Source organism: Podarcis pityusensis (genome assembly GCF_964106645.2).
Source record: "Podarcis pityusensis genome assembly, chromosome: 3".
In the NCBI taxonomy this organism is placed as follows: Eukaryota; Metazoa; Chordata; class Lepidosauria; order Squamata; family Lacertidae; genus Podarcis; species Podarcis pityusensis.
Window position 1 is genome coordinate 80,235,718 of NC_138026.1, and position 25,939 is coordinate 80,261,656.

At 40.9% G+C, this 25,939-nt stretch overlaps 2 protein-coding genes across 12 annotated transcripts in view; one reads left to right on the top strand and one right to left on the bottom strand.

The window, feature by feature from the left end:
- KIF26B (kinesin family member 26B) overlaps positions 1 to 9,133 on the top strand; it is a 280,373-nt gene extending 271,240 nt beyond the window's left edge. For all 5 annotated transcript variants that reach the window (XM_080997595.1, XM_080997596.1, XM_080997598.1 and 2 more), the window contains 3 exons: positions 2,578 to 2,777; positions 4,321 to 4,471; positions 6,097 to 9,133. In XM_080997595.1, the coding sequence (XP_080853721.1) occupies positions 2,578 to 2,777; positions 4,321 to 4,471; positions 6,097 to 6,245 (500 nt within the window). In that variant the 3' untranslated portion in view covers positions 6,246 to 9,133. The remainder of the gene's footprint in view (positions 1 to 2,577; positions 2,778 to 4,320; positions 4,472 to 6,096) is intronic.
- Positions 8,145 to 25,939, bottom strand: part of SMYD3 (SET and MYND domain containing 3) — a 362,731-nt gene continuing 344,936 nt past the window's right edge. For 3 of the 7 annotated variants that reach the window (XM_080997766.1, XM_080997767.1, XM_080997769.1), the window contains one exon: positions 23,980 to 24,465. In XM_080997766.1, coding sequence (XP_080853892.1) covers positions 24,364 to 24,465 — 102 coding nt within the window. In that variant the 3' untranslated portion in view covers positions 23,980 to 24,363. Of the gene's footprint in view, positions 12,277 to 23,979; positions 24,466 to 25,939 lie in introns of those variants that run through there. The other 4 variants (XR_013983608.1, XR_013983609.1, XR_013983610.1 and 1 more) reach the window with 4 other exon arrangements.

Below are 25,939 nucleotides of genomic sequence, written 5' to 3' on the forward strand. Positions count from 1 at the left end.
GAATCCTACAAGCAGAACTTGGGTGCAACAGCGCTCTCCCCTCTTGTCATTCCTAGCGACTGGAATTCAAAGGCACGCTGCCTCTACCAGTGGATTGGAGCCATTGATAGTCCTGTTCACCATTAATATGCCTTTTAATCATTTTTAAAAGAAGTACTTCCTTTTGTGTGTCCTTAGTAGTTCAGTGTTGGATGACTCCAAGTATTATAAGAAAGGGAGAAAAAAACTTCTACAGTGGTAGCTCTGGTTACAAACTTAATTCGTTCAGGAGGTCTGTTCTTAACCTGAAACCATTCTTAACCTCAGGTACCACTTTAGCTAATGGGGCCTGCTGCTGCTGCCGCGCCACCACTGCATAAATTCTGTTCTCATTCTGAGGTAAAGTTCTTAACCCAAGGTACTACTTCCAGGTTAGTGGAGTCTGTAACCTGAAGTGTTTGTAACCCGAGGTACCACCGTATCTACTTTCAACTTACCATGCATAATCTTATACAACGTGGTTGCATATCCAACCCCTTCCTTGTCTTTTTATTGTAACTTTTTGTTGTGGTCATGTAGTTTGCACCCTATAGCTGAGCCATAGCTGTGGCATTACCCCTGCGGGGTAACTGAATATTATCACATATTGTCCATTGTTGTTTGAAAGTTGCCCAGGTTTCTTGTCTTGCTAGACTTTTCACAACCAATGCATCTGAACCTTAAAAAATAAATTACTTGATCCTCTCGGAAACAGGTGCAATGCATGCTGTTCTTAACAGCATGATAAAATAAAATTGTCCTTCTGAGATTGGCAGTTGATTCAGTTAGACTGTATAAAGAGGGATTCACTCATTTTCAGTTCGCAAAAGAAATAGAGATATAAGGGTGAGTTTTGCTGGGAAGCGCATATGTGTATAGATAGACAGACAGATGGGCAATAACCTTGCCAAAACTCCCATTGCTCTCTGCTTGCTGTAGAGCAGATGTCCACTGTGTGTTTTATATATAGAAGTATATTTGGTTCATGCTCAGCACTATAGAGTATGTGCATTTGTTGTTTGAACCAGTTAAGTCTTTCTGTGGTATCATGAAACCTTGGTGGAACTCACCATAAAACACTAAAGATAGATATATTTTCACTACAGATAGATATATTTACAATATATAACACTACAGATAGATATATTTTCTTACACAACCCATCTCAAGTGAAATCAGATAAACCACAGAGATTAAATAGAGGGACTCTGGGACAGCAGGAATTCCTCTTAAGTCACCCTATACCTTCTGTATCCAGACTAATAACCAGCTCATTAATCAATGCCTATTTAAAATAGATTAAGTTTCAAATCACCTTCTCTGCAAGTAAGAGAGAATTGTTTCTCTGCTTGTTGTTCTACAGGTAGGAGAGGAATGCTTTTTCTCATTTCCCCTCACACTGTTGTTCATTGTTTACAGCAACACGAATGAGCAGTTGCAAATGTAGTTCAAAATGTGAGGATCCAAATAACACAAACGCAGGATTCTGGTCAGTCAAGCTCACAGAGGCAAAATACTGGATCTTTAGCAGGAGGTGAAATATGAATCTGTTTCCAGAAGAGGAGATAATAGAAATGGGTGGATCTTTTGTGAGGAGAAGTGGGTTGGACCTGTCCCCCTCCACCAGTCTTAGCTAGCCATCTTCCTATTGTTCCCTTCCTGAGAAAAACCTTCATGTCATTCTAAGGCTAGCAGTTCCTGAGTGTATTGGACAAAATGATCAATAGGAAAAACAAAAGTCCCCTGATACGAGCAGAAACATTTAAAAAGCAGTAGCAAAGTGAATTCTGGCCTTAACTGCAGGTGGAATCATGTGGAGATTTGTATGGTGGACAATATTGTGAAAGGGTGTTGTTCTCTTGTTTGGTAAATGCAGTGAAAAATGCTACTTTTTTAAAAAAAGGAACAATCTGTCAAAAGATTATAGTTCTCTTTCTGCTAGTGGTTTATGACTGTAAGTCAGTCTGAGATGCCACAAGAGTAGTTCTAGTGCACCATGAGTGGTGCTAGGTTAAACGTGTTTAGGTCTGTATGGGTTTATCAAAGCATTGAATGTGGAGGGAGAGATGGGGTCTGCACCTGCTAGGTTTGCTTCCCTTTCAGCTCTGCCCACCCATGATTGGCTCAAGACATTTTGCTACCTGAGGCAGTTCCTCACCTCCCTTCTGTCCCATTGTGTCTCTTTGTGAGAATCATATATACTCTGAAGATTTCTTCACTCTTAATTATCAGACCCAGTTCCTGAGCTGTTGAGAGTGGGGCAAGGTAAAGGCAAGCAGCTCATTGCTCAGACCAGAGAAGGATCCCGACTGGATGCTAAGTGAGATTATGCTGTGCTAAACAACACTAGAATTTTGCAAGAAATAAATTTAGTGATACATTACAGATATGTCAGCACTTGTGGACTGCAGCATTATTGTATATTTGATGGTAATGTTCAGAGCTAAGAGGCAGATTTCCTCAGTCTTGTTTCCTTGCATGTTGTAAACTCTTGTTTGAAGAGAAGAATGAGAGTTTTGTCCTTTGATAACAAAACCTTATAACTGTGACCTTGCTTAGGTTCTCAGAGACGGAGACTCATCCCAGCTTTATCGCTTGACACAACATCTCCTATAAGGAAACCTACCAGCCCAGCAGTACGCTGGGTAGATGGACCTCTGAGAAGTTCCCAGAGAGGAATGGGGGAGCCCTTTGAGATCAAAGTCTATGAGATTGATGATGTGGAGCGGCTCCAACGACGGCGCATGGCGGACAACAATGTGAGGCATTCCTAATTTATTTCTGATCTTTAACTCTGAAGATGTTGATTCAATCTTACTATAACTTGTTCATCATATATGTGGGTTTCTGTCCAGCAATTCCCTTGGGGCGGGGGGTGGGTGGTTGAAGCAAATGAATAAACCCAACAGAATAGACAGAAATGTAATTCTCACAGAGATGGAATACCTGGCCAAAAGACATCTCCAAAAGAGAATCTATACAAGAATCCAATAATTCTGGCATTCGCACAGCAACTACAATCCTAGATGAAATTTGAGGTCCCCAAACCACATATCCATGTCTACTTCTGTACACAGAGAGCTTCCTCATGCTCCAGTTCTCTTCATCAGAGCAAATAGCCCCATGTGCAGATTCATATATGCATACAGCTGTGACTCCCACTGAAGAGAATTGAATACCTTTGCAGCGAGGAGAGCTCTGCACAAAGGTATGCATGAGAAGTCTCTGGTCTGAGAACTGTGAATGTCCCGGGCAATACAAACCATTGAAGAGATGGCCAGCTGTGTAGGCAAAAGGCTGAGCTGCTGGGTTTCCAATCTTTAGAGCCAGGAGTGTCAAAGCGCACACATGGCCTGAACTCTAGTCCAAGGGTGGCCAGCAATAACACCCTCTGAATCCAATGTTCATCAGCCCCCAAATAGCATGGCCATTGGCCAAGGATGATGGAACTGAGTACAAGAACATCTGGAGGGCACCACGTTGGCTATTCCTGCTCTACAGGCAGTTTATCAAAAAAAATTGTGGGTCTTGCAGCAAGAGCTCTTACCTTGCAGTACAGTATTTACTCAATAGGTGCACTCTGAAGAGGTTTCACAACAGAAGTAAGCATTTTGTTGACTAATGGATGGTCCCAACCCCACATCTAAGATAATAGGATTATGAAAGCAGATACTTACAAGGAGGATTGGTCAGCAGGAGGAAAAGGTACATAAGGCATCTCTATTGTTCCCTTGCATAAACACCTCCACCCCTCCCTGGGCTGTTTTCTCCCCGATTAGTTCATTTCTGATTTTAAATACCAGCCATGAGAAAACACTGATCAGGTGGTATGTTTGCAAGGAAGAAGTGGTGATGTTTGATTGGCTGAGTACATTTGTCATATCCACTGAATATTCCTACAAATACCTATATTACTTCTGTGAAGAAAATAAGGGGTTGGGAACGTCTAACTTCTAGCTCAGCCCCTCTGAGTTGTAGCCTCAAAGTTGAGTTTTTCCACTTTTCCTAAAGCAATCATCTTTTTGCAGTGACATAACAACCAGAGCATCTAATGAAATGTATTGCAGAGTACAATGTATTTGAATAATATATTTTAACAAGTCATCTGCCGTTGAAAAGACCACAATAACCAATGAACCCTTCATTGTCAAAGGCCTATTTCTTTAATTTTTTGCTTCATTTCCTGAGTTTCTGTGATTGTTGCTACCAAATTAAAGTTAATTTGGCTGGAGAAGATCTAATCTGGCCTTTATTTCCCACACCCCTCCCTTGACTCTCCCCTTCATATATCTTATTGAGCAGGAGGTGATTTGCTTCAACGCTAAACTGAAAATCTTGGAGCACCGGCAGCAGCGAATTGCAGAGGTCAAGGCCAAGTACGAGTGGTTAATGAGGGAGCTGGAAGTGACCAAACAGTACCTGATGCTGGATCCTAATAAATGGCTCAGTGAATGTAAGGTTTTACTGCCTATAGTGGTTTATTTTATTGACACAAAACTTTACTGGTGCTGTAGCTAAGTCATGAACTACTATGTTTATAAGCAAAGCCTGTGCTGATGTTTGACCTGGAGCAGATTTGGATGGACTGCATTTCTAAAACTGTTCCTGCATAATTCCTATTAAACTGTGACATTGGAACCAAGTGGGCCTATTTGCTCAAGAATCAAAGCCAGGAATTATGCAGCATTCTAGTGAGGAATATTGCCATCACTAGATTAACGCTTATGCGTCTCACCCCAGAGCTTCTGAAAATGAGATTTCCCTCCCCATCCCCCTTTGCCCTCAGATCACTCAGACATATGAATTATATTTTAAATCTGCTCTCCTGCTGTGAAATAATACTTTCAAGCAAATTTGGTTGAAATGACTTATGAAGACATTAATTTGTTTTTCCCCCCTTTTACATATAGCTAGAAAAGGATAGAGTTCATACAGCTCATTCATAAAGAGATTAAAGAATCCCATATTCAAATTAGGAAGGATTCTTTTAAAGAAGCAAACAAAATGTATAAAAGATACAGCCAAAGCTAGCTAAATTAATAGGTGAGGGTACCTCAACTATAAAGGAAAAGTATTTTGCTGCTAGCTACTTAGAGCAGAGAATAACACTAAGGATAGGACTTTGGGCACCTGAAAAAGAGGGCTCTAATCCACAAAAGCACGTGTTGCAGCCAACCTGTTACTGCGCAATCCTAAAGTGGTGGTGGTGAGCTCCCATGGTTGAGAAAATACTATTTGACATCAGTAGGAAGGAAAATCTCTATGCCAGCTCCAGGGCTGGTGTAGTTTTTGCCCTTCGGGGTGAGGGTCAATGTGCCCTACCACTAACAATGCACCACTGACAGTACAGAGCTTCCTGTGGATGTACCAGGCACTCCACCATCCCACTGATGGAGGCCCTCTTTGCCACATCTCTTATGATGTGGCTTTAGGATTGTGGCCTTAAGTCTTTTATGTACTATGAAAGGTCCATAAAATATTTACTTTTTATCATGTGGTGCAGGGAACTTCATATTACAGTGGTACCTCGGGTTAAGTACTTAATTAGTTCTGGAGATCTGTTCTTAACCTGAAACGGTTCTTAACCTGAAGCACCACTTTAGCTAATGGGGCCTCCTGCTGCCGCCGCGCCGCCGGAGCATGATTTCTGTTCTCATCCTGAAGCAAAGTTCTTAACCCGAGGTACTATTTCTGGGTTAGCGGAGTCTGTAACCTGAAGTGTATGTAACCCGAGGTACCACTGTACTTGTTATGAGCATTTTCAGCAGAGCCTGTTCATAAGTTCACTTGCCTTTCTGCAGGCAGATGGTGACTTCTGAACTCAGGAGCATTGTATGAGGACAGCTAAAACAAATCTAACAATGTTCTTCCACTGAGGCCACTGAGGCCTGCTATAGAACCTACCTGTCATAGCATTGCCCGTTTCTTGCACAAACTTTTCCCTTTCACAGTTCTTTGAATCCAGTCCCTTGAGTAATATACACACCTGTGTGAATGAGCCCTTAAAGATAACAGCGATGTAGGGCTTGCGCTACCAATTTGGGTAATGTGCTGGGCCTTTTGCTTCCTTTCCCACAGTTGATCTGGAGCAAGTATTTGACTTGGATTCCCTGGAGTACTTGGAGGCTCTTGAGTGCGTGACTGAGCGACTAGAGAACCGTGTCAACTATTGCAAGGCCCACCTCATGATGATCACCTGCTTTGACATCACTTCTGGGCGTCGGTGAAGAATTAACCTCGAGAACATTTTGGACTACTGCCACTCCCCTTTCTCCCTTTTGAACAGCACCCCAAAGACCTAGAATGAGGATGAAGGTTGGTGTCATGTTTTGACTGTGTGTGGAAGAGATTTCCCCCCTCTTATGCTGAAGAGTGGTGCATACATTGACTAGATGGTGATGATGATGATGAAAAGCAAAGACGCTGAGAAATAAGGATGTGGAATCTCCTAGCCTGAAAGAGCACTTTGAGAAATCTTTAAGGACATGTTTGTAAATAGGAACTGCTGGCAGAAGTGACTTTACCCCTCAACAATAGCTGTAGAGGGAGGAAGAGCAGATGTAGGACCGACTGCTGCTGAGAGCACCATTGAAGTAAAAATACACAGGAAGACTGTCTTAAGTGCCTTGCAAATCTTTATTATCCAAACATTTATGTTCATACTTTCTTGTGTACAGATGGTGCTAGTCAAGAAAAAGAAAAAGACAAAAAATCAAAACACATTTTCTGAAATGTATTTACAGCCTGTTTTCCCTTCCCTCGGTGTTTTATCCTATTTCTGACTTGCTGTTTCTACGTAACTTGTGTTTGTAGAGATATTTCTTAACCGATACAGCATATAAATAAATGTTAACTGTCATTTATTGTTACACACGAGAGTAAGGCCACTCAAAGAGAAAAAAGATATTAAACCGTGTACATGAAACCCAAAATATTTGATAGTAATGGAAGAGGAGAGGTCCACTTTGTTACTAAAGAACATAAATGTGGATTTTCTGGCAAAATAACAAGACTTCAGTTGACATCACTAGGAAAGCAGAAGTCTTCACTGTTTGTTTGTTTTTGTTAGCTGTTACTTTTTGTACTCAGATTGTGGTATTTACATGGATGCTCAAATGAAGATAATTACTATTTCTCTTAGTTTATGTTGACCAGGTATCTTCATTCTTTTCAGACCCAGGATTCACTTTTAATCCAAGCATGAATTTGGGGACCAATTTCTTAATCTTTTACCTTATATTGCATGGTGGTGATGCTCCTGTTAACCCACTAGCACATCTCAGTCCACCAGTTGAAGACCAGTGATGTTGATTGACCACTGCCTCTTTTTTTCTGAGGTGTGTCTACGTTTGTCCTAGAGCTGCCTTCATTTGGTTACAGAGATAATGCAAATGATTCCCTACCTGTTATCACTCTGGGTCTATGAACATTGGAATGGTTATGGTAGATCAGACCAGCATCCTTCTAGTTTGTGGAATTTACAGCAATCAGGTGTGGTGGTGGCCTCTAGTTGCGATGGATTTAAAAGGGATTAGGCAAATTCATGGAGAGTAGTCAAGATTGCTATAGGGAACCTTTCGGCTGAGAGGCCAGTAGGCACTGAATACCAGGTGCTGAAGCCACAACAAGGCAAGTCTTCATGCCCTGCTTCTCAGAGACTTCCAGTTGAGCACCATGAGAAACAGGATGCTGGACTAGATGGACCATTTGTATGATCAAGGAGGACATGTATTGTGTTTAGATGCACATCAATACACATCACAGCACCAATACACAAACAGCCCTTTTAAAAAGCTGCAAAACCTGCTCAGTAGAAAAAGTAGATCTGCAAAAAATGAATCCAGCCCCCTTTCTCCTTTCTGATCTGTGAGATACATTTTTAAAGAATGGAACAGCATATGTACTGCTCCATCTGCTGGATTGGGTAGGAGACACTTTTTTGCCACATTTGATTCTCTATCAGGCTAGGGATGGGGACAAGGAGGACTGCTTCTGTATACATGTACATATATTATGGATCAGAACATAATACTTCAAAGGGGGAGAGTTAAATGAGCAACACCTTATTGCATCTCTGCTTGATAAGCATCTTCCACTATCTCTTCAAAACACTTCTATCAACAAACTCCAAAATTTGCCAATTTTATTTTTAGTAGTCATGCCAAGATGAGATGCCACTTGATCCAGCTTTCTCTTTCTCAGTAAGTTATTGTGAGACGCAAAACAAGGCATTCAGAAATATTAAACAACTAGTATCACAATTTACCGTCACAACTGCATTATTAAAAGTTCATCAGATTATTCATGAGTCATTAAATGAATCTACAGTACAACAACAATGGCACAAATGTCACACACCAGCTCTGTGTCCTGTGAAGACAAAGACTACCAAAAGCCTGGCCCTAAAAACATGTGGTCTTCCCTACCTGATCCAAGTGCATGAACAAAGTCTTTTATAACAATGGTAAAATTCTGATCTTCCTCTGAAATATGTTCTCACCTCACTTTCTTCTGACCCGCCTTCACATTCCTTGAAATTTCCTGCAAAATAAATATTTGCAAGTAAGGTAATTTCCCAAGGCCCAAGCTTGCAACATTTGCAAAGCTACTTCATGGCCTCTTGGTGCCTGGTAAGAACACATGTGCTGCTTAAGATAAGTTCGCTAGATCAAACCAAGAAGGCATCATGTGCAAGTGTCACTTGCTGAATTACAGGCATAACTTGGAAGCACAAAATCCTAGGGTCAAATGAGATGTGATGATGGAGGATTGGGCAGTGTCTTAGAAGGCTAAAGGTGGTGTTTGGGTGCCCCAGTGCTTCCTCTTTGGGAATTGGGGGATGTAACACTTTCCCCCAAACTATTTTCTAAACACAGAAAACATCCGAAACTATTTTCCCCATGGGGCAAAATGCAGCTCCTGAGGGGTAGAGGAGGGTGGTGGAAATACCATTCATATGTCCACATCATATTCAATGTTGTAGATTAGTATGGTATTTTTTTGTTTGCTGTCTATGTCAAACAAACCCTCCCCCCAATTTTCCTTATTTGCATTCCTAAACACTGACATTAGAAAACAAGTAACAGCCATAGCACACACATCTTTTCACTTTGCTGAGTTAAAAACAATAAGGTTAGGAGGGTACATAGATAAACCGATGGAAATCTGTGTGGTGGTACAGCTATGTTTTATGTGTTTGAGGTAGGGCAGCTACTTACAAGCAGCAAAGCATAACTTATGACGCTCATTGCAAAACTCTGTCCATAAAACCTTTACAGCCCCCACTCACCAGCAGGCTGGCCATTTATGCCACTGTATTTTATAGAAACTATATTTTAAAACGAGGGCTGTGTTATTATCTATGCATGTTCTCCTGCCTATAAAGCTGTGTGGCTGTAGTTGCCTCGTATAAACCTTTGAAAAATGGTTTAAACATTTATAAAAATAAATAGAAAAATGCATTTAGGTGTCAATAATTTAAGGTCAGGTGCACTCTAGACCTCTAGGATTAACTCTGCCACTATATGTATAATATAAACAGATAATGTGTGATCAAAATGGAGCGTGACTATTTGCTCCTTATAAAATGAAACAACACCCCTGTGCCTTTTGAGCCCCCAAGCAGGCCTTCTCTAATTGGCAGAGGACTGAAGGAAAGCAGATGAGCTAAATTAGCTCACAAAATATTTCCCTGATCTATGTTGAGGGAAAGAGCTGTACCACAGACATTTTGGCATCAAGGCATGGAACAGTGATGTGCCTATGGCAAATGGCATATATGATGAAAGACACATGCAAGCAACATCTAAAATGGTTATTGTTGATCATAAGCAACATGTAAAACATTAAGCAAACTCTCATTAAATGGTAACTCGCTACCACAGATGTCAGCGAGGAAAGCAGTGGCCCATATGCTCTGGTGACTGCACTTGGCAATCATATGCTTCAGAGCCCAGAGAAGCCTTGGCTGTGATTCTTTGGCTCATTCGACAATTTCCTAACTAATTTTTAGCTAATAACTTCCACCTTGCACGAAGGTTGCAAAATAATAGCTGAGCACCCATGATGCTTCATAGAATTTTTCCTCTGCTCTAGCTAATAGTCAAGAAATGAGAGCAACCAATTTTTTTCTAAACTATTTCCAGATGAAAGTTTTTATTTTATTTTATTGGAGCATCTGCCTCTGGCCAACTAAGCAGATGTGGCATGTTTCTCAAACTTCTGTTGTCAGACTATCCAAACTTGGCCACAAATTTGCCAGTGGAGTTGATATGAACTTCTTTTACGTACCATCTTGAGAATACCTTTTGCTACTGAATTCCTGGTACTCAGATTCAAGCATTAACTTCCAGCCTGCTTGATCAAGGTGGTCCAAGATGTTCCTGTTGCAGGAAAAATCCGTGGTAGGTTATTTGAGCCCGAACAACACCCATTCAAACTGACCTTTCAACATCTCCCAAGGGTGGAGGAGAGGATGCATTTTGTAAAACTTTGAGTGGCCCTACTCAACTCTGGAGCATATTTTATAATAAAATGATGGTAATAAAAGTGGTGCTTAAAGCAGTTTCAGCTATATCTATATGACATATACTCTCTATATGAATTTAGCCACCTTATATATTGTATAATATGCGTGTGAATGGGTATCTGAATAAAACACTCACTCGCCTAAAGATTTTATGTACACATAGATACTACTTTTTCTAAATTTCAGCTCCTTCCCCAATTTCCCTAGCTGAAACTGCTATCTGACATCCATCACCTATTTGACGTATGAAGGACATAATTTATTTGTAAACTCAGGATGTTCTTGCTTTATAGAATTGCTTGTACTTTATAATTTATTTAACCATCATGATTGGAAATGCTTATCTAAGTGCTATGCATTGAAGTGTACATTTGCTGAATCCATTTCATTCTGTCTGTGGCTATGTCCTTTTCCATAGTAACCGTGGTATAATAAAGTCACGTAAGGTTGGAGAGAGACCCCTGCTAGGGGGAATCACTTCTACTGAGTCAGTCACGAGAAGTTCCACAAGAAGACAGATCTACACACAAATCGTCTGCTATATCACCTAAGCTCCATTACAGGGGTGGGGGACTTCTTCCAGACCCAGAGCCACATTCCCATCTGTGCAACCTTCCAGGGGGTCAGCCACATGCCAGCAATGGGTGGGGCCAGAGACAAAAGTGGCCGAAGAGACAAATGTAAATGTTACCTTTGTACATGCTAGCTTCCATGCAAACGTACCCACCTTCCTTGATCCAGGCAACCAAGAGCCATTGTCGGGGTTCAAAGACCCATTCCAGTCAAGCAAGATCACTCAAGGAGGGCTGGTGAGGGTTGGCCTAGAGAGAGGGGATGTGGCCTGAGAAGAGTCCTGGGAGCCAGACAGAGTGGGCTGGGGGGCAGCACTTGACCCCAGAGCCTCTGAGGTTCCTCACCTCCACTTTGCTGGAAAAAGAACCAACAGGGAGGGGGTGGACCCAGACAGCAGTAGGACAAGAATGGAAAAGTAACCGAGAAACACACACAAAATGGAAACTGATTGAATGAATATGTCAAGCCTTTTGCCATTAAAATGTAAAGTTCACTGTTTGCTGGTTTAAAAAAAGAATCTCTTACCTTTTGTGGTATATGAGGTGTGAAACATATTGTCAAAGATATGATGTTTAAAAGATATCAAAATATAGTGGCATTAAATGTTTACTTTTATCTTACCAATTCTTGTGCTTCCCTGGAAGTCTTCCTTCAGTGAAAACACTTGGTTCCGTCCCACAGGTTTCTGGAGCAGGTTTTTGCCGGCGAATAATGCAGTATTACAAAGTTACTTTAGGAAATGTGCACATGAGAGCCAGCACTGCCTTAAACATCCAATAGGAATTGGATTCGTGCTGATTCCACCACAGGCTGGCTAATTAAATGATTCCCCAAGGAAGTAAGAGTCAAGTAATAGACATTTTAAGGGATTAAAAGATTTTACCAGTAAGGTTACTATTTACTACAAGATCACTGGTTGATACCACTGTGGGGATCTAAACAAAAGATTGCTGGGAAGGACTAAGATGATGACCAAATCTACATTTCCTCCCATCCTCAGCTATGTATATTGATAAGGCCAAAACACTCAGATTTGGCCTCATAAAAAGCAATCCAGTCACCTGGTGTTCCACAAGCAAAGCCACATCAAGAAACACTCTCTCTGCTTTAACATTGTGCTACTGGACCACAGCTTCACACATCCACCAATCAGTCTCCTGCCAAAAAAATGAGGGAAGGAGAAAAGTGATCACATCAGTTCTAGAAAACTCATTTCCAGTAGTGCCTCAATTAGCACTTCATCTCCCAACTTTTCATTAATGAAAACAGGCACACCCTCGGGTGTTTATAGCACCCCCAGAAACACAACAAGGATCACTGCCTGCAAGCCTTGCCATGTACAGTATTAAACATTGCTGACATTATATACTCAAATACATCCAGACTTCCAGCCTGCTCAATACATGGTAGTGATGGAGTTGAACACTTAATTTCCCTTCCACTGCAATTCCAGTTGCAGAATGGAAGACCCATGATTAAGACTGCTAGCTCAACAGGCTAACACCTGAGCAAGAAAACATTTAATCCCAAGCACACAATGTTTTAATACATACGTTTAAAACTGCATGTTGACTAGCACTGATGCTAAAGTCTGAAAAATGAGGAACAATGTCAAGGGTAGGAGGAGAGAGAGAGAAGAGACAAAAACAATTCTCAACAGCCTGGTGACAGCTGTAGTCAATCAATCAATTTCTTACAGTCAATGACCAGTATTAACAGCTGTAGCCACTTTTCCTGTTTCATTGGCTAAGATTATATACTTTGGAAAATAGCACAACCAGGAAAATAGCAAAGCAGAATAGCAACAGTATTTCTGTACTGGCTATCCCACCACCCTGTCACCAAATGTTTTTTTCCAAGATCAGCAGCAAGCATCCCTAATAGGTAATAATTTATTATTTATTAAATTTGTATACTGCCTTTCATTCAAAGATCACAGGGCAGTGCACAACGTAAAAATACAAAATGAGAACACAAAACACATTTAAAAAAACAAACACAAACCAATAACCCTCCACTCCTAATAAAGAACAAGTGTATGCCATGCCTTGTGTTGAGCGACTTTTGCTGCCCTAAGAGAGGACAGCTTGGATTGAGGCCAAGGCTGCATCTTTGGGCCTCAGCAGCCTAAGCCGCTTGCCTTCCAAAGGTTATCTGTGAAGCCACCAGCTAAATAAAAATTAAAATTCTGGCGTTTGCAGTGAAATTTGTTGGAAGGCACCTAATCCTTGGAATTTCCAGTGCTCATTTGATCTCTGTTTAGGGCTGTGAGCAGAAACAATAACAACCCCCAAAAGGCAGTGGCTAATCCCATTCTGTTTGCAATTCAAAACACTTTCCAGTGTGATTTATTTACAATGAAATATGCACCAATGTGAGTGGGACCAATGTGATTTACAGAACATGTTCAGTAACAAAATCTGTCAAAGATTAAATTAAAATCCCAGCCTAGCAAGCAAGTCTTTTGCCTCTAGGCCTAGAGTAATGTACATAGGCAAAATATTGATTTTGCATAGAGACTGAAGCTTTATTTTGACTGATGCAACTCGGAATTGTTATTGCCATATGGAAAAGAGTTGATGAGATTTTTTTCCAGCCAAGTTCAGTTGGGCCACAACAGCATTCATGTTCCTGTATCACCAGCACTTCCAGACACAGCCAACACAAGGACATTTGTCAGTGCTGGGAATGGGCTAAGTGACACTCTGAAAAGTTGTAGATGCCTATCTTGTTAGTACGGTTTCTTTGTGTGGCAGGTAAAGAAGCAAGAATGCCTCATCTTCCCTACCTGGTGATGCCAAATACAACTCTCATACTTCTGTGGTTAATAAAGATGATTAAAAATATGTGCTTTTAATCATCCTTATTAAGAATGCTTTTAATACTTCTCTGCCCTGTTAAAAGCATAACACCTAATTAATACATTGATGGATTTTTATGTTCCATTTTTATAGCTGTATTTCTGACTCTCGATAATCCTATGTTCAGCTTCAGATCTCTTTCTTTCTGATTCCTCCTTCATCTGATGCTTGTTATTATTCAAGTGGCAGACTTTGTACTTCATACTATTAAAATAACATTTCAGATGCCTGCACAAGCACAGCTGTCTATCCACTTCCTAATCCCAAACTCTGATAAGCAGAAAGAGTAAGGGGGAGGGGAAGAGAAGATTCACATTCCTGATCAGCCATTAAGTCTGCTGGGTGACCTTTGGGCCAGTGACAATCTCTCAGCCTAACCTGCCTGATAGTATTTTTGAGAGGATAATATGGGAGAAAACCCTGCACATTGTCCTAACATTTTTGGAGGAGGTACAAAAAGGTAGTAAGCAGAACTAGCATTTGTAGCCATCATCACTTGGGAGGATCGTAAAAATATGATGAATCTCATTGTAAGTAAGTCTCTCTACTGCACAACATGGTGTTTGCTGCCACAAAAGAATCCTGTTGTTTTGGTTTGGTTTCTGTTTCATAGAATCATAGAATCATAGAGTTGGAAGAGACCACAAGGGCCATCGAGTCCAACCCCCTGCCAAGCAGGAAACACCATCAGAGCACTCCTGACATATGGTTGTCAAGCCTCTGCTTAAAGACCTCCAAAGAAGGAGACTCCACCACACTCCTTGGCAGCAAATTCCACTGTCGAACAGCTCTTACTGTCAGGAAGTTCTTCCTAATGTTTAGGTGGAATCTTCTTTCTTGTAGTTTGGATCCATTGCTCCGTGTCCGCTTCTCTGGAGCAGCAGGAAACAACCTTTCTCCCTCCTCTATGTGACATCCTTTTATATATTTGAACATGGCTATCATATCACCCCTTAACCTCCTCTTCTCCAGGCTAAACATGCCCAGCTCCCTTAGCCGTTCCTCATAAGGCATCGTTTCCAGGCCTTTGACCATTTTGGTTGCCCTCCTCTGGACACGTTCCAGTTTGTCAGTGTCCTTCTTGAACTGTGGTGCCCAGAACTGGACACAGTACTCCAGGTGAGGTCTGACCAGAGCAGAATACAGTGGCACTATTACTTCCCTTGATCTAGATGCTATACTCCTATTGATGCAGCCCAGAATTGCATTGGCTTTTTTAGCTGCCGCGTCACACTGTTGGCTCATGTCAAGTTGGTGGTCAACCAAGACTCCTAGATCCTTTTCACATGTACTGCTCTCAAGCCAGGTGTCGCCCATCTTGTATTTGAGCCTCTCATTTTTTTTGCCCAAGTGCAATACTTTACATTTCTCCCTGTTAAAATTCATCTTGTTTGTTTTGGCCCAGTTCTCTAATCTGTCAAGGTCGTTTTGAAGTGTGATCCTGTCCTCTGGGGTGTTAGCCACCCCTCCCAGTTTGGTGTTGTCCGCAAATTTGATCAGGATGCCCTTGAGTCCATCATCCAAGTCGTTGATAAAGATGTTGAATAAGACCGGGCCCAAGACAGAACCCTGTGGCACCCCACTAGTCACTCTTCTCCAGGATGAAGAGGAACCATTGATGAGCACCCTTTGGGTTCGGTCAGTCAGCCAGTTACAAATCCACTGAGTGGTAGCATAGTCAAGACCGCATTTTACCAGCTTCTTTACAAGAATATCATGAGGCACCTTGTCAAATGCCTTGCTGAAATCAAGGTAGGCTACATCCACTGCGTTCCCTTCATCTACCAGGCTTGTAATTCTGTCAAAAAACGAGATCAGGTTAGTCTGATATGACTTATTTTTCAGAAATCCATGCTGACTATTGGTGATCACAGCATTCCTTTCTAGGTGCTCACAGACTGTTTGCTTAATGATCTGCTCCAGAATCTTCCCTGGTATTGATGTCAGACTGACTGGGCGGTAATTATTTGGGTCCTCTCTCTTCCCCTTTTTGAAAATAGGGACAACATTTGCCCTCCTCCAGTCTGCCGGGACTTCGCCTGTTCTCCAGGAATTCTCAAAGATGACTGCCAGTGGTTCTGAGATCACATCTGCCAGTTCTTTTAATACTCTTGGATGCAGTTCATCTGGCCCTGGAGACTTGAATACATCTAAACTAGCCAAGTATTCTTGTACTATCTCCTTAGTTATTCTGGGCTGTGTTTCCTTTGCTGAATCATTTGCTCCAAATTCTTCAGGTCGGGCATTGTTTTCTTTATCGGAGAAGACTGAGGCAAAGAAGGCATTGAGGAGTTCAGCCCTTTCTGTGTCCCCTGTTTGCATTTCACCATCTTCTCCTCTGAGTGACCCCACTGTTTCTTTGTTCTTCCTTTTGCTACGAACATACCCATAAAAGCCTTTTTTGTTGCTTTTAACCTCTCTAGCAAGCCTGAGTTCATTCTGTGCTTTAGCTTTTCTGACTTTGTGTCTACACGTGCTGGCTATTTGTTTGAATTCCTCTTTGGTGGTTTCCCCCCTTTTCCATTTTTTGTACACATCCTTTTTTAATCTTAACTCAGTTAAAAGTTCTTTAGATAGCCACCCTGGCTTCTTTAGGCACCTTCCATGTTTCCGTCTCATTGGTATTGCCTGACGTTGTGCTTTTACTATCTCCCTCTTAACAAACTCCCAGCCATCATGAACTTCCTTTCCTTTTAGTATTACTGTCCATGGGATCTCACCCAGCACTTCCCTAAGTTTTATGAAGTCGGCTTTCTTAAAGTCAAGAAAGTTTCGTAAATGGGGACAGAGATTTCACTCTATCTACAGCTAATAAGAAGATATAGGAGTTCCACCCGTCCAGATGTGAGATGTGTAGTGATTGTTGAAAAGACTAAGGCCTCAAAAATCTGGATGCTTCAAAAATTTGTGATGCTGTTGATTTAACGAGGCTCTTTGCAGGTGTGATGAAACATGGACAATTAGTAGCTAAAATCGGGATCTTCTATGAAGCTGTCTTGGCTTACAGAGAATCATATCATCGGGTGTTCTCGTCACTGATTGACTTGGCTTCATTTCAAGCTCACATGTGAAATCCTGGGTGTGGTACTTTTTAATTTTTTAAACCATCTTAAAGTATTAGAATGCCTCAAAAGAGACGACGTTAAGGACCATTTCTCAATTCACTCCCCTCCATGTTCTTGAGTTGCAGACTTGCCATAAAGGGCAAACCGAATAAATATTCATAATAAGTGCAAAATGGTATGAAAGGCAATTTCAGATTGTCTCTACATTTTGCCATAAATTCTTGACTAATTCTCACATAAAAGGCTTTAGAAAAAAGGGGGAAGGGGACAATCACATTCTATCTCTTCTTTACAATGACCTTTTAAATATTATTATTTATTGGTTCTTTTTGCCACTGATTATTCAGAAATGAATCTTCTGGCTTCCCAATGGCGAGGCATGATGAATTACTTGCTCTGGCAGTTGTTAACAGAACAGTATTAACCCTCCAGGAATGCCAATTTTCTATCATGCTGTTTTTTCTTATAGCTATAGGAAATACGTACAGAATGGGCTTTTGCAGTACCTCGTTTTAACATCTGTAAAAGGAGATAAAGGAGGGCACACAGGCATGAGGTATATCAGCAAATCTAGCTATGTGATAATTCACTAATTTATTACATTTACTTTCTCTCTAAATAGCTCAAGTTGGAATGTTTTCCTCCTCCTCCTTTTATCCTCACAACAACCCTGTGAGGTAGGTGTGGCTAGGAAAATGATTGCTCCAATGATACCCAGAGAGCTTTTAAATGGGACGATCACCCTTGCCACCTCAAAACAATGGCAGCAGTGAGCAGGGGGTAGCAGAGGACGCTCTCAAGGGTGCCATTGCACACACAAGCGCTACACTGGCAACCCCAACTCTATGTATATGTACATTTAAGAAGTCTCAATCTCATTAAGAGCTACTGGGAATTGGTTAGATGGTCTAGATACATAGGATTGTGCAGAGCCTAATTACCAAGACTGAATTCTTCATTTTCTTTGGAGAACGAATCTCTACGGTCCCAATTTCAAACCTACAATCTCTCAAAATAATTATAGGTAAAGAATTATAGTGTCCAGGGCCATTGCAAAAACAAAATAAATATGTTGATTTTGTTCTAAGAAGAGACACCAGTAGGCAAATATTAAGGTTGTGTGACATGATATTATATAGGCCCCAGCTGGGCTCACTCATTCAGAGACACAATTTGTGAACCAGCATCTCCCTGTGGACAGTTCAGCAGTCATTAGCTTGGTTCCTGTGATTCTTGCAGCACTTTGCCAAGGCGATGGCACAGAAGTCGTCTCATATCTGAACTTCTGATAATCATGAAAATCAGGAAATTCAATTCAGTTCACATTTAAAAGCAAACTTTTTTTCATTTTCCAAAGCCATTTGTGAACACACCTATCCTTTGAAATTCACTTTTTCAAACTTTGCAATGCAGTTCTGCAGCCAATCACCGCGCACAAAAATGCACATACTAGTGATGAGCGTGCATATAAATGCATATACTACTGAAAATAACACACTAAAATGCATGATATGAGGGGAAATTGTTTTGCATCAATGTGTACAATATGCAAAACTGCACACACAAATGGGTGGTAGGAGAAATTTGCACATTTTATGAGATTTTTTTTAAAAAACAAACAAACCAGAAACTGATGTAGAAATGTGGAAAACTGAACTGAAAATTGTAAAAATGAGACACTGCAGGAACGGAAAGTGACCTATTCACCCATCCTATTGAGAATAAAACTTATTTTTCCTTTGCCACAAAGCGCGTGCGGGGGGGGGGGCACTCATGTTTTGATCCTAATATACAGGGCAAAACCTGGAGGCCCTTAGAAGTGTACCCAACCCCACTAAAAACGATTAGGTTTTAGTGTGTTTATTTATTTATTGCCTGACCACCTTATGGAACACAGTTGCCCCTCCCTCCGAGGCAATATGCACAATTTAATAAAAAGACAACAAACCACAATAACTATACAATCAAAAGTACATTACAACCCCTTGAACAGTAGGAATTAACACATCAAAAAGGAAAAATGGGGGAATGAATTTCTTTCTTTCTTTTTTTCATTTTCCCATCTTGAAATCTTCAGAAAATTTGAAGACACTCATATTTCATGGGGGACAGCATTCCAGAAGTGTGGACCCACTGCCCAGAAGTAATGTCAACATAATATCTTACATTGATAGAGCAGAGAACAGGATCTCAGTGGCACATTCACTAAAGAGCAGGTATGTGCCAGCAGCTTCAAAGATTTACAACCCTGAATGATTTGAATTTCCATGGTTCTGTGGCTTCCCCTGGCTTCCCCTACTTTTTGCCTTTTAAGAAGAAATAAAGATGCAGCAGTCACTGAGAGAGTGCATCTGATCTTACTTTATGAGCGCAGATGACCCACCCGTGGACTCAAGGAGAAAGCATTCTACTGTGCTAAAGGAAGCAACATAAGTGATATTATACGACAGTCAGAAAATCGCCTCTTGTTAGATGGTCTTATTGCTGACAAGCAGCAGCGGAGCCTCATGCCCACAGTCTAGGCTGCCACTCTCCAATCTTCCAACAAATCAATTCTGCTGACTTTTTTACTCCCTTGGCTGCCACTGATATCGTCTGTGATGAATTTAAGGGAAGCTGTCAGATCAAATGCAACAGAAAATGTAGTTTCTGTGAAACTTTGGTGTGAGGAGCAAAAAAAGTGTTACCGTTTGAAACAGAGACGGATCCTTCAGCAAATTGTGTATCATGTGAGAAGACAGAAATTGGCCTGTAGGTAGAGTTAGCATTATCATACATTGCACTGAATTTGGTTCTGTTGTAATGTAGAAATTATACTGAACTGAAATTTCAGGTTTTATCATTTATATCTCTGGGCTCCATGTTATGAATTTTATTTATTATCCCAAGCACAAAATACGTATTTTTTATTTAGTAGTATTTCTAATTCTAACTCTAATAATAATAGTAATAATAATAGTAAATAAAATAATAATAATAATAATAATAATAATAATAATAATAATAATTACTATTAGAAGTTGTTGAGGTGGCTTGTGACACATTTCAAATACATTAAAACAGATAAGAGTACAAATTGCTATTTAACTAGTCAACACAAAGTTACTATTTAAACCTCATTGAGCTTTATAATTGGCTGGTTTTGTTTTTCCTGCATCACCCACACTGTGTGTAAAAGAACAGTGAGAGCAACAAGCTCCCCTCTGCCTTTGCCGCTCTCTGTCTCTCTCCAACATTTACCCTGCAGAAATTAAATTGTCCAACAAATAACTCTCAAACTAAAATAAATGCCTGTTTCATTTATTGCTCCTGCCGACAGGAAACACAAAGAATGAAATAAACTGTAATCAATGAAAGGGAGTACTTTCCATTTCTGTACAAAAGATGTGAAACTTTGACAGCCTCCACGTCACATGTTAAGTGTATATCCTGGGAGTACCAATGTTTGTTTAGTCTGTTTGCGAAACGGACAAATGTATCCTTTTCCTCACCAGGTCTAGTGGTTTAGCAGTTGGCCTCCATGTAACAAATAATTGTGTCCCTCATTAAACTGAATGTCTCCAAAATGCATGGTATATCTCAATCCAGCATCTTCCCCTTTGGATTATTTGGGAACCAGATTCAAAATTAAAATTTGTTGTGCATTCATTTAGTCACCATACTTTCTCTCTAAGAATAAGAATCATTGTGACCTACTCTGGAACGTTTGTATGACAACGTAGAAGGTTTAATATATTTAATGTGCTGCATAACTACTGAGGCAGGCATTCCAGATTTAGTCATCAAAAACTGCAATCCTTTATCTACTCAGAGGGGCTTATTTCTGAGTACACTTATTGAGGATTGCACAGGAAGAGATTTACAGCCCAAGTTAGGAAATTTTCTAAGAAATGTAATTAGCCGTACAGTCGTACCTTGGATCCCGAATACCTTGCAAGTCGAACGTTTTGGCTCCCGAAGACCGCAACCCCGGAAGTGAGTGTTCCGGTTTGCAAACGTTCTTTGGAACCTGAATGTCCGACGGGGCTTCCACAGCTTCCAATTGGCTGCAGGAGCTTCTTGCAGCCAATCAGAAGCCGTGCTTTGGTTTCCAAACATTTTGGAAGTCGAAAGGACTTCCATAACAGATTCCGTTCAACTTCCAAGGTACAACCGTACTTTTGGTGAAGCTCCCACTCAGAAGGTCTCCAGAAAATAATTATCAAAGTGTCTACCTTTATTATATGTGAACACCTTACGCACACAGTGGGTGTTGGTGTAAAAAAAATGAGGTGATGGTAGTTCCATATTGATTAATGTGCTGTGACTACCAGCAAAAGATGGCTGCCTTCAGTAGAGGGGGAAAAGAGGTTAAAGAGTTGCCAGCACTCCACTCTGGTAAGGACTATCACAATAAAGGCACTGCTTACATTTATAGTGTACTAGATCTCCAAAATTTCAGGTACATATGTGCCCAGCAGAGGTAGGAAATGTAATATGCCTTTGGGATATTTGTATAGTGATTTTCAGGCTTATCCTTTCAGCAGGTGTCACACCTCCTATCTGGAGACAGCAGCACCACTTAATGGTAGAATGAGCTGCCCATCTCTTTAAAACTTGGCCACAGCCGTAACACTGCTAAGAGCCAAACTAGAAATGCCACTGTGTGGATACAATTAACATGGCACCATTAAAAAATGAAAATAGCAGCTGTGAGGGCAGAAGCAGGACCATGGGGACAGGTTTAACAGAGGCTTCCCACCACTGCCAACAGCAGCTGCTGGGACAATTTTCGTTGAGACTATGGTGAAAAGAAACTCCCTTTACTGGCTCACACATGGTCCTAAGCCTATTAAGTGTCCCCCACACATATTCTACGAGCACTTGTTTTAACATGCAACTTAATTGAATTCATGCAGTTTACTAAACTTCCAGTTTGGTCCTTAATGCCTGGATCTGGCCTTCCCCTTGAACATTTCCCCTTTCTTAACCAGCCATTAAAACAACAACAACAACAACTTGGATTATTGCACTCCTTGGGTGGCTGACATGACTCAACCTTTCCCGAAATTTCAATTTTTCAAGTGCACAATGCTACACTCACCATAACTTGCTCAAAACACTTGAGGGGAGATGAGTCTCCAGCGTTTGCATTCATGAGATGAGGCTGTAAAGCATACCTGGAGTGTTCATTTTCTCAGAAATGTATTCTCACCGAATGGTGTCAAGTTATTGTTGTGAAGAAGCTGACTAGAGATTAATAAAATGACAGTCATGGATGGGAAGGAAGCAGTAAACTGTCCTGGTGGAGGAGGGGAACAGGGACAAACGCTAAAGGCGTATAAGGAAGTTTTAAAAGTTTGATGTTTTATTGTGTTTTTAATATTCTGTTTGGGGCAGCCCAGGGTGGCTGGGGCAACCCAGTCAGATGGTTGGCAGATAAATACTGATATTATTATTATTATTATTATTATTATTATTATTATTATTATTTGAAGCTTTCAAAACATGTAAATGGTTTCTGCTTAAATTTCTCACAGAAATATCTGGCTTTGTTAACACCCACTTAAGGCTTAAAAAATTAAGGGCAACTGCACTGGCTAAAATGTCTTGCTCAGTGGCAATTTCTCACTCTTCCAATGCATTATTGTTGGTAACATAGAAAGCGGCCTATGCACAGTCAGACCATTGGTCCATCTTGCTCAGCACTGCTTACACCATCTGGCTGTAGTTCTCCAGGGCTTCAGGCAGGGATCTATCCCAGCCCTACTTGGAAATGCCAGGGATTGAACCTGGCACCTTCTGCATGCAAAGCAGATGCTCTCCTGCTGAGCTATGGCCCTTCCTCACACTAAATATGAGGTGAAGCTAAAAGACTTTCCCAAGAACGCAGCAAACTGGGGTAACAAATACAGTGGTACCTCGGGTTACAGACGCTTCAGGTTACATACGCTTCAGGTTACAGACTCCACTAACTCAGAATAGTACCTCGGGTTAAGAACTTTGCTTCAGGATGAGAACAGAAATTATGCAGCAGCAGTGGGAGGCCCCATTAGCTAAAGTGGTGCTTCAGGTTAAGAACAGTTTCAGGTTAAGTACGGACCTCCAGAACGAATTAAGTACTTAACCCAAGGTACCACTGTAGCTGCTATCAGAAACAACGTGCTGTATTTTTATTATTAGTGAATTGACTAGTAGCCACTGCAGATTTTGGGAATTGTAAGATTCCATTTCTAGCCCTGTACAGAGTCCAAGCTTCGAGAACCTTTTAGCAGGGTCTATTAGCCCAACACCCAGGAGATCTGCTGCCAGTCAGATTGCTAGATTGACCAACAGTCTGAATTGGAATAAGGCATTTCCTTGTTTCTTGGTTGCAAAGGAAGATATGAACGCATGCAGATTTAAAAAAAACCCTTATGGTAAGAACTGGTAACCACTTTTCCAAATGCTGGGTACATGAAATCACATTCCTGAGCTAAACACAGTGTTTGAATGACAAAGAAGGCTGGCATTGCAATCCTATGCATGTTAAGACAGAAGAAAATCTAATTATGTTCAGTTGAGTTTACACACTAGTAATCAGTGTGTATATGATTTCCTTCCTTCTTATGAAACCTACCTCATCCCTCTTGAACCCAACAAAGGCAGAAAACTACCCCAAGACATGCACCAATCAAGCTCAGATGATATTAAGTCTGTATAACTCAAAGGAATCAGTATGGAGGAGCTGAATCGATTTACAGCTTTAGAAGAACAGATGCAACTTGAGTATGCAAATTCCACGGTTAATAAATTAATGGTACTTAATGGTGGATATTCTAGGCAAACTAAAACTGGAAAGGATGTAAAACAAATTCATCCATAGGATCATTCCATATCTCAAAATGACAGCATGTGAAAGGAAAAGAAGTGATGCAATGCAGGAGAGAAAGCAGCAATAAAAATGGAATTCAAATACTTTGGATATAAGATTTTATTTTTGTTTAATATTGGTTACCATGACATATAAAGAGTACCTTAGCTACCATGATAAATGAAGAAAATCATTTCCAGAAATTATCATTTTCTACGTCATTAATAGTATATTGTACTTTTACCAAGAACTGTCCAAGTTTCTTTGTCAACACGTTGTTTTGCAGACAGCATACTTCTGGTGGAAATATCAAGAAACTGGTGTGAAAGGTCCTTTGAAGAATTAGCAGAAGAAACAATATACAGGTTACACACCAAAACAACTGGAACCTTTTCCTAACTGTTCTCTGATTAATGAGATCTTGACAGCTACATAGATTGTGTAAGGAGACATTTTCTTTCTCCAATGTCTTCTTGCAGGTCTTCTTCATTCTAATGGCAGGCCAGCCTCACAGTCTTCCTTGAGCATCATCAAGTCGTGCACTAGGCTGTGTTCTGTCCCATGGGTCACTTTCATGATATCATAAGCCTGAAAAGACAGACAGGTAATCCATCATTCTTTATTGCATGCCTCTCAACTGCTCTGGCTGGAAAGTTCTGCTTTTTCTTTTTTCTTTTAATTTTTCTTTTGTTTTGCGCATTTGCAACGCTCTTCATCTGCAGATGTCCAAAAAGGAATACAGACACAGGTGGCCACACTAGAGGAGATTTGCCCCATTATCAGCAGCTACTCAGTGCAGGATGACAGGATTGGTCATTAACATTGACGCCAACAGGCCTAGAGTGGAGCAAAGTCATGAAGATCTAGGAGCTGTGGAGAACATCGCCTTGGCACCTTCCATAAGCAGGTCCTGCTTCCAGAGAAGCTCATTTGCGAAGAGAGCAGGGGCACCATAAGGTGCAAAGGAACTGAAGGAAAACAAAAATCTAAGCCGAAAGATAGGGGTGGGAAAACTATGCAAAGAATAAAAGGGAAAGTGAGAGGGATAAATAGCAAGAGTAGCCCAGATCGTGTGCTGATCAGCATGCAATGCTGTCAAAGGAACTGCCTGTGGAAGCTGGAGCTATGCGCCTGGTTTGGGCTATGTGTATGGGTTGATCAGAAAATGCATGCACACTAACCATGCAATCCTGACCATGTCTACTCAGAAGTAAGTCATATTGAATTTAGTGGGGCTTACTCCCAGGAAAGAGAGGTTTGGATTGCAGCCTAAGCTAAATACTACAATGTGTACATACAGAAGTCATTACACAAAAGCTGTTTCCTCCACAGGATAAAACAATCATAGCGACTGTTGAGCACCGTAGGACCAGTGGCTTCTCTCATGATTTAAGGAACTGGTTTTATTATTATTTATTATTATTACTGTTCTGTGCACACAAATACACGACAGGCCACGGTATCAGAAGCCACACAGTTGTTTTACCCAAGAATATAAAGCTTCATTAGATAATTGGTATGAATGTGTCTCTGAATGCAAATAAAAGCCCAGCACATTCATTTGTGTCTAATTTGCATTGGGATTGGACAGGGTACCTAACATCAGCGTATGTAACAGTATGCAAATATGCTGCTGCACCGCTCAGTCATGATGAAAGGAGGAAGCAAACTCCATCATGCTGATGCTCTACAAAGCAAAAGGACAGAGTATTGAGGAAATCATTTCTGTTTCTCCTTTGTCCCTTGATTAAAATGAATGCCTGTTAGAGGCAGCAAAGGAAGGACAAACGCCTAGAAAGCCATACTCATTTTACTTTAATCACACATGCAGTTAATAATGCACAGGGCAAGCTGGAAAGAACCAGTTCAAATGACATATAGTCAGAAAGAGTTCAGCATCACTCTGGAGCAGAAGGGCTTTTTGCTCATGTTCCTTTGAGCTTTTCCCAGCAGGGGATTGATACAGATGGAATATATATTTCGGCTGACAAGTTGATATATTATTATAATCACTCAGAACCAACCTTCCTGTATCACGGGGTATAGTGGCAGCAGACTAGAT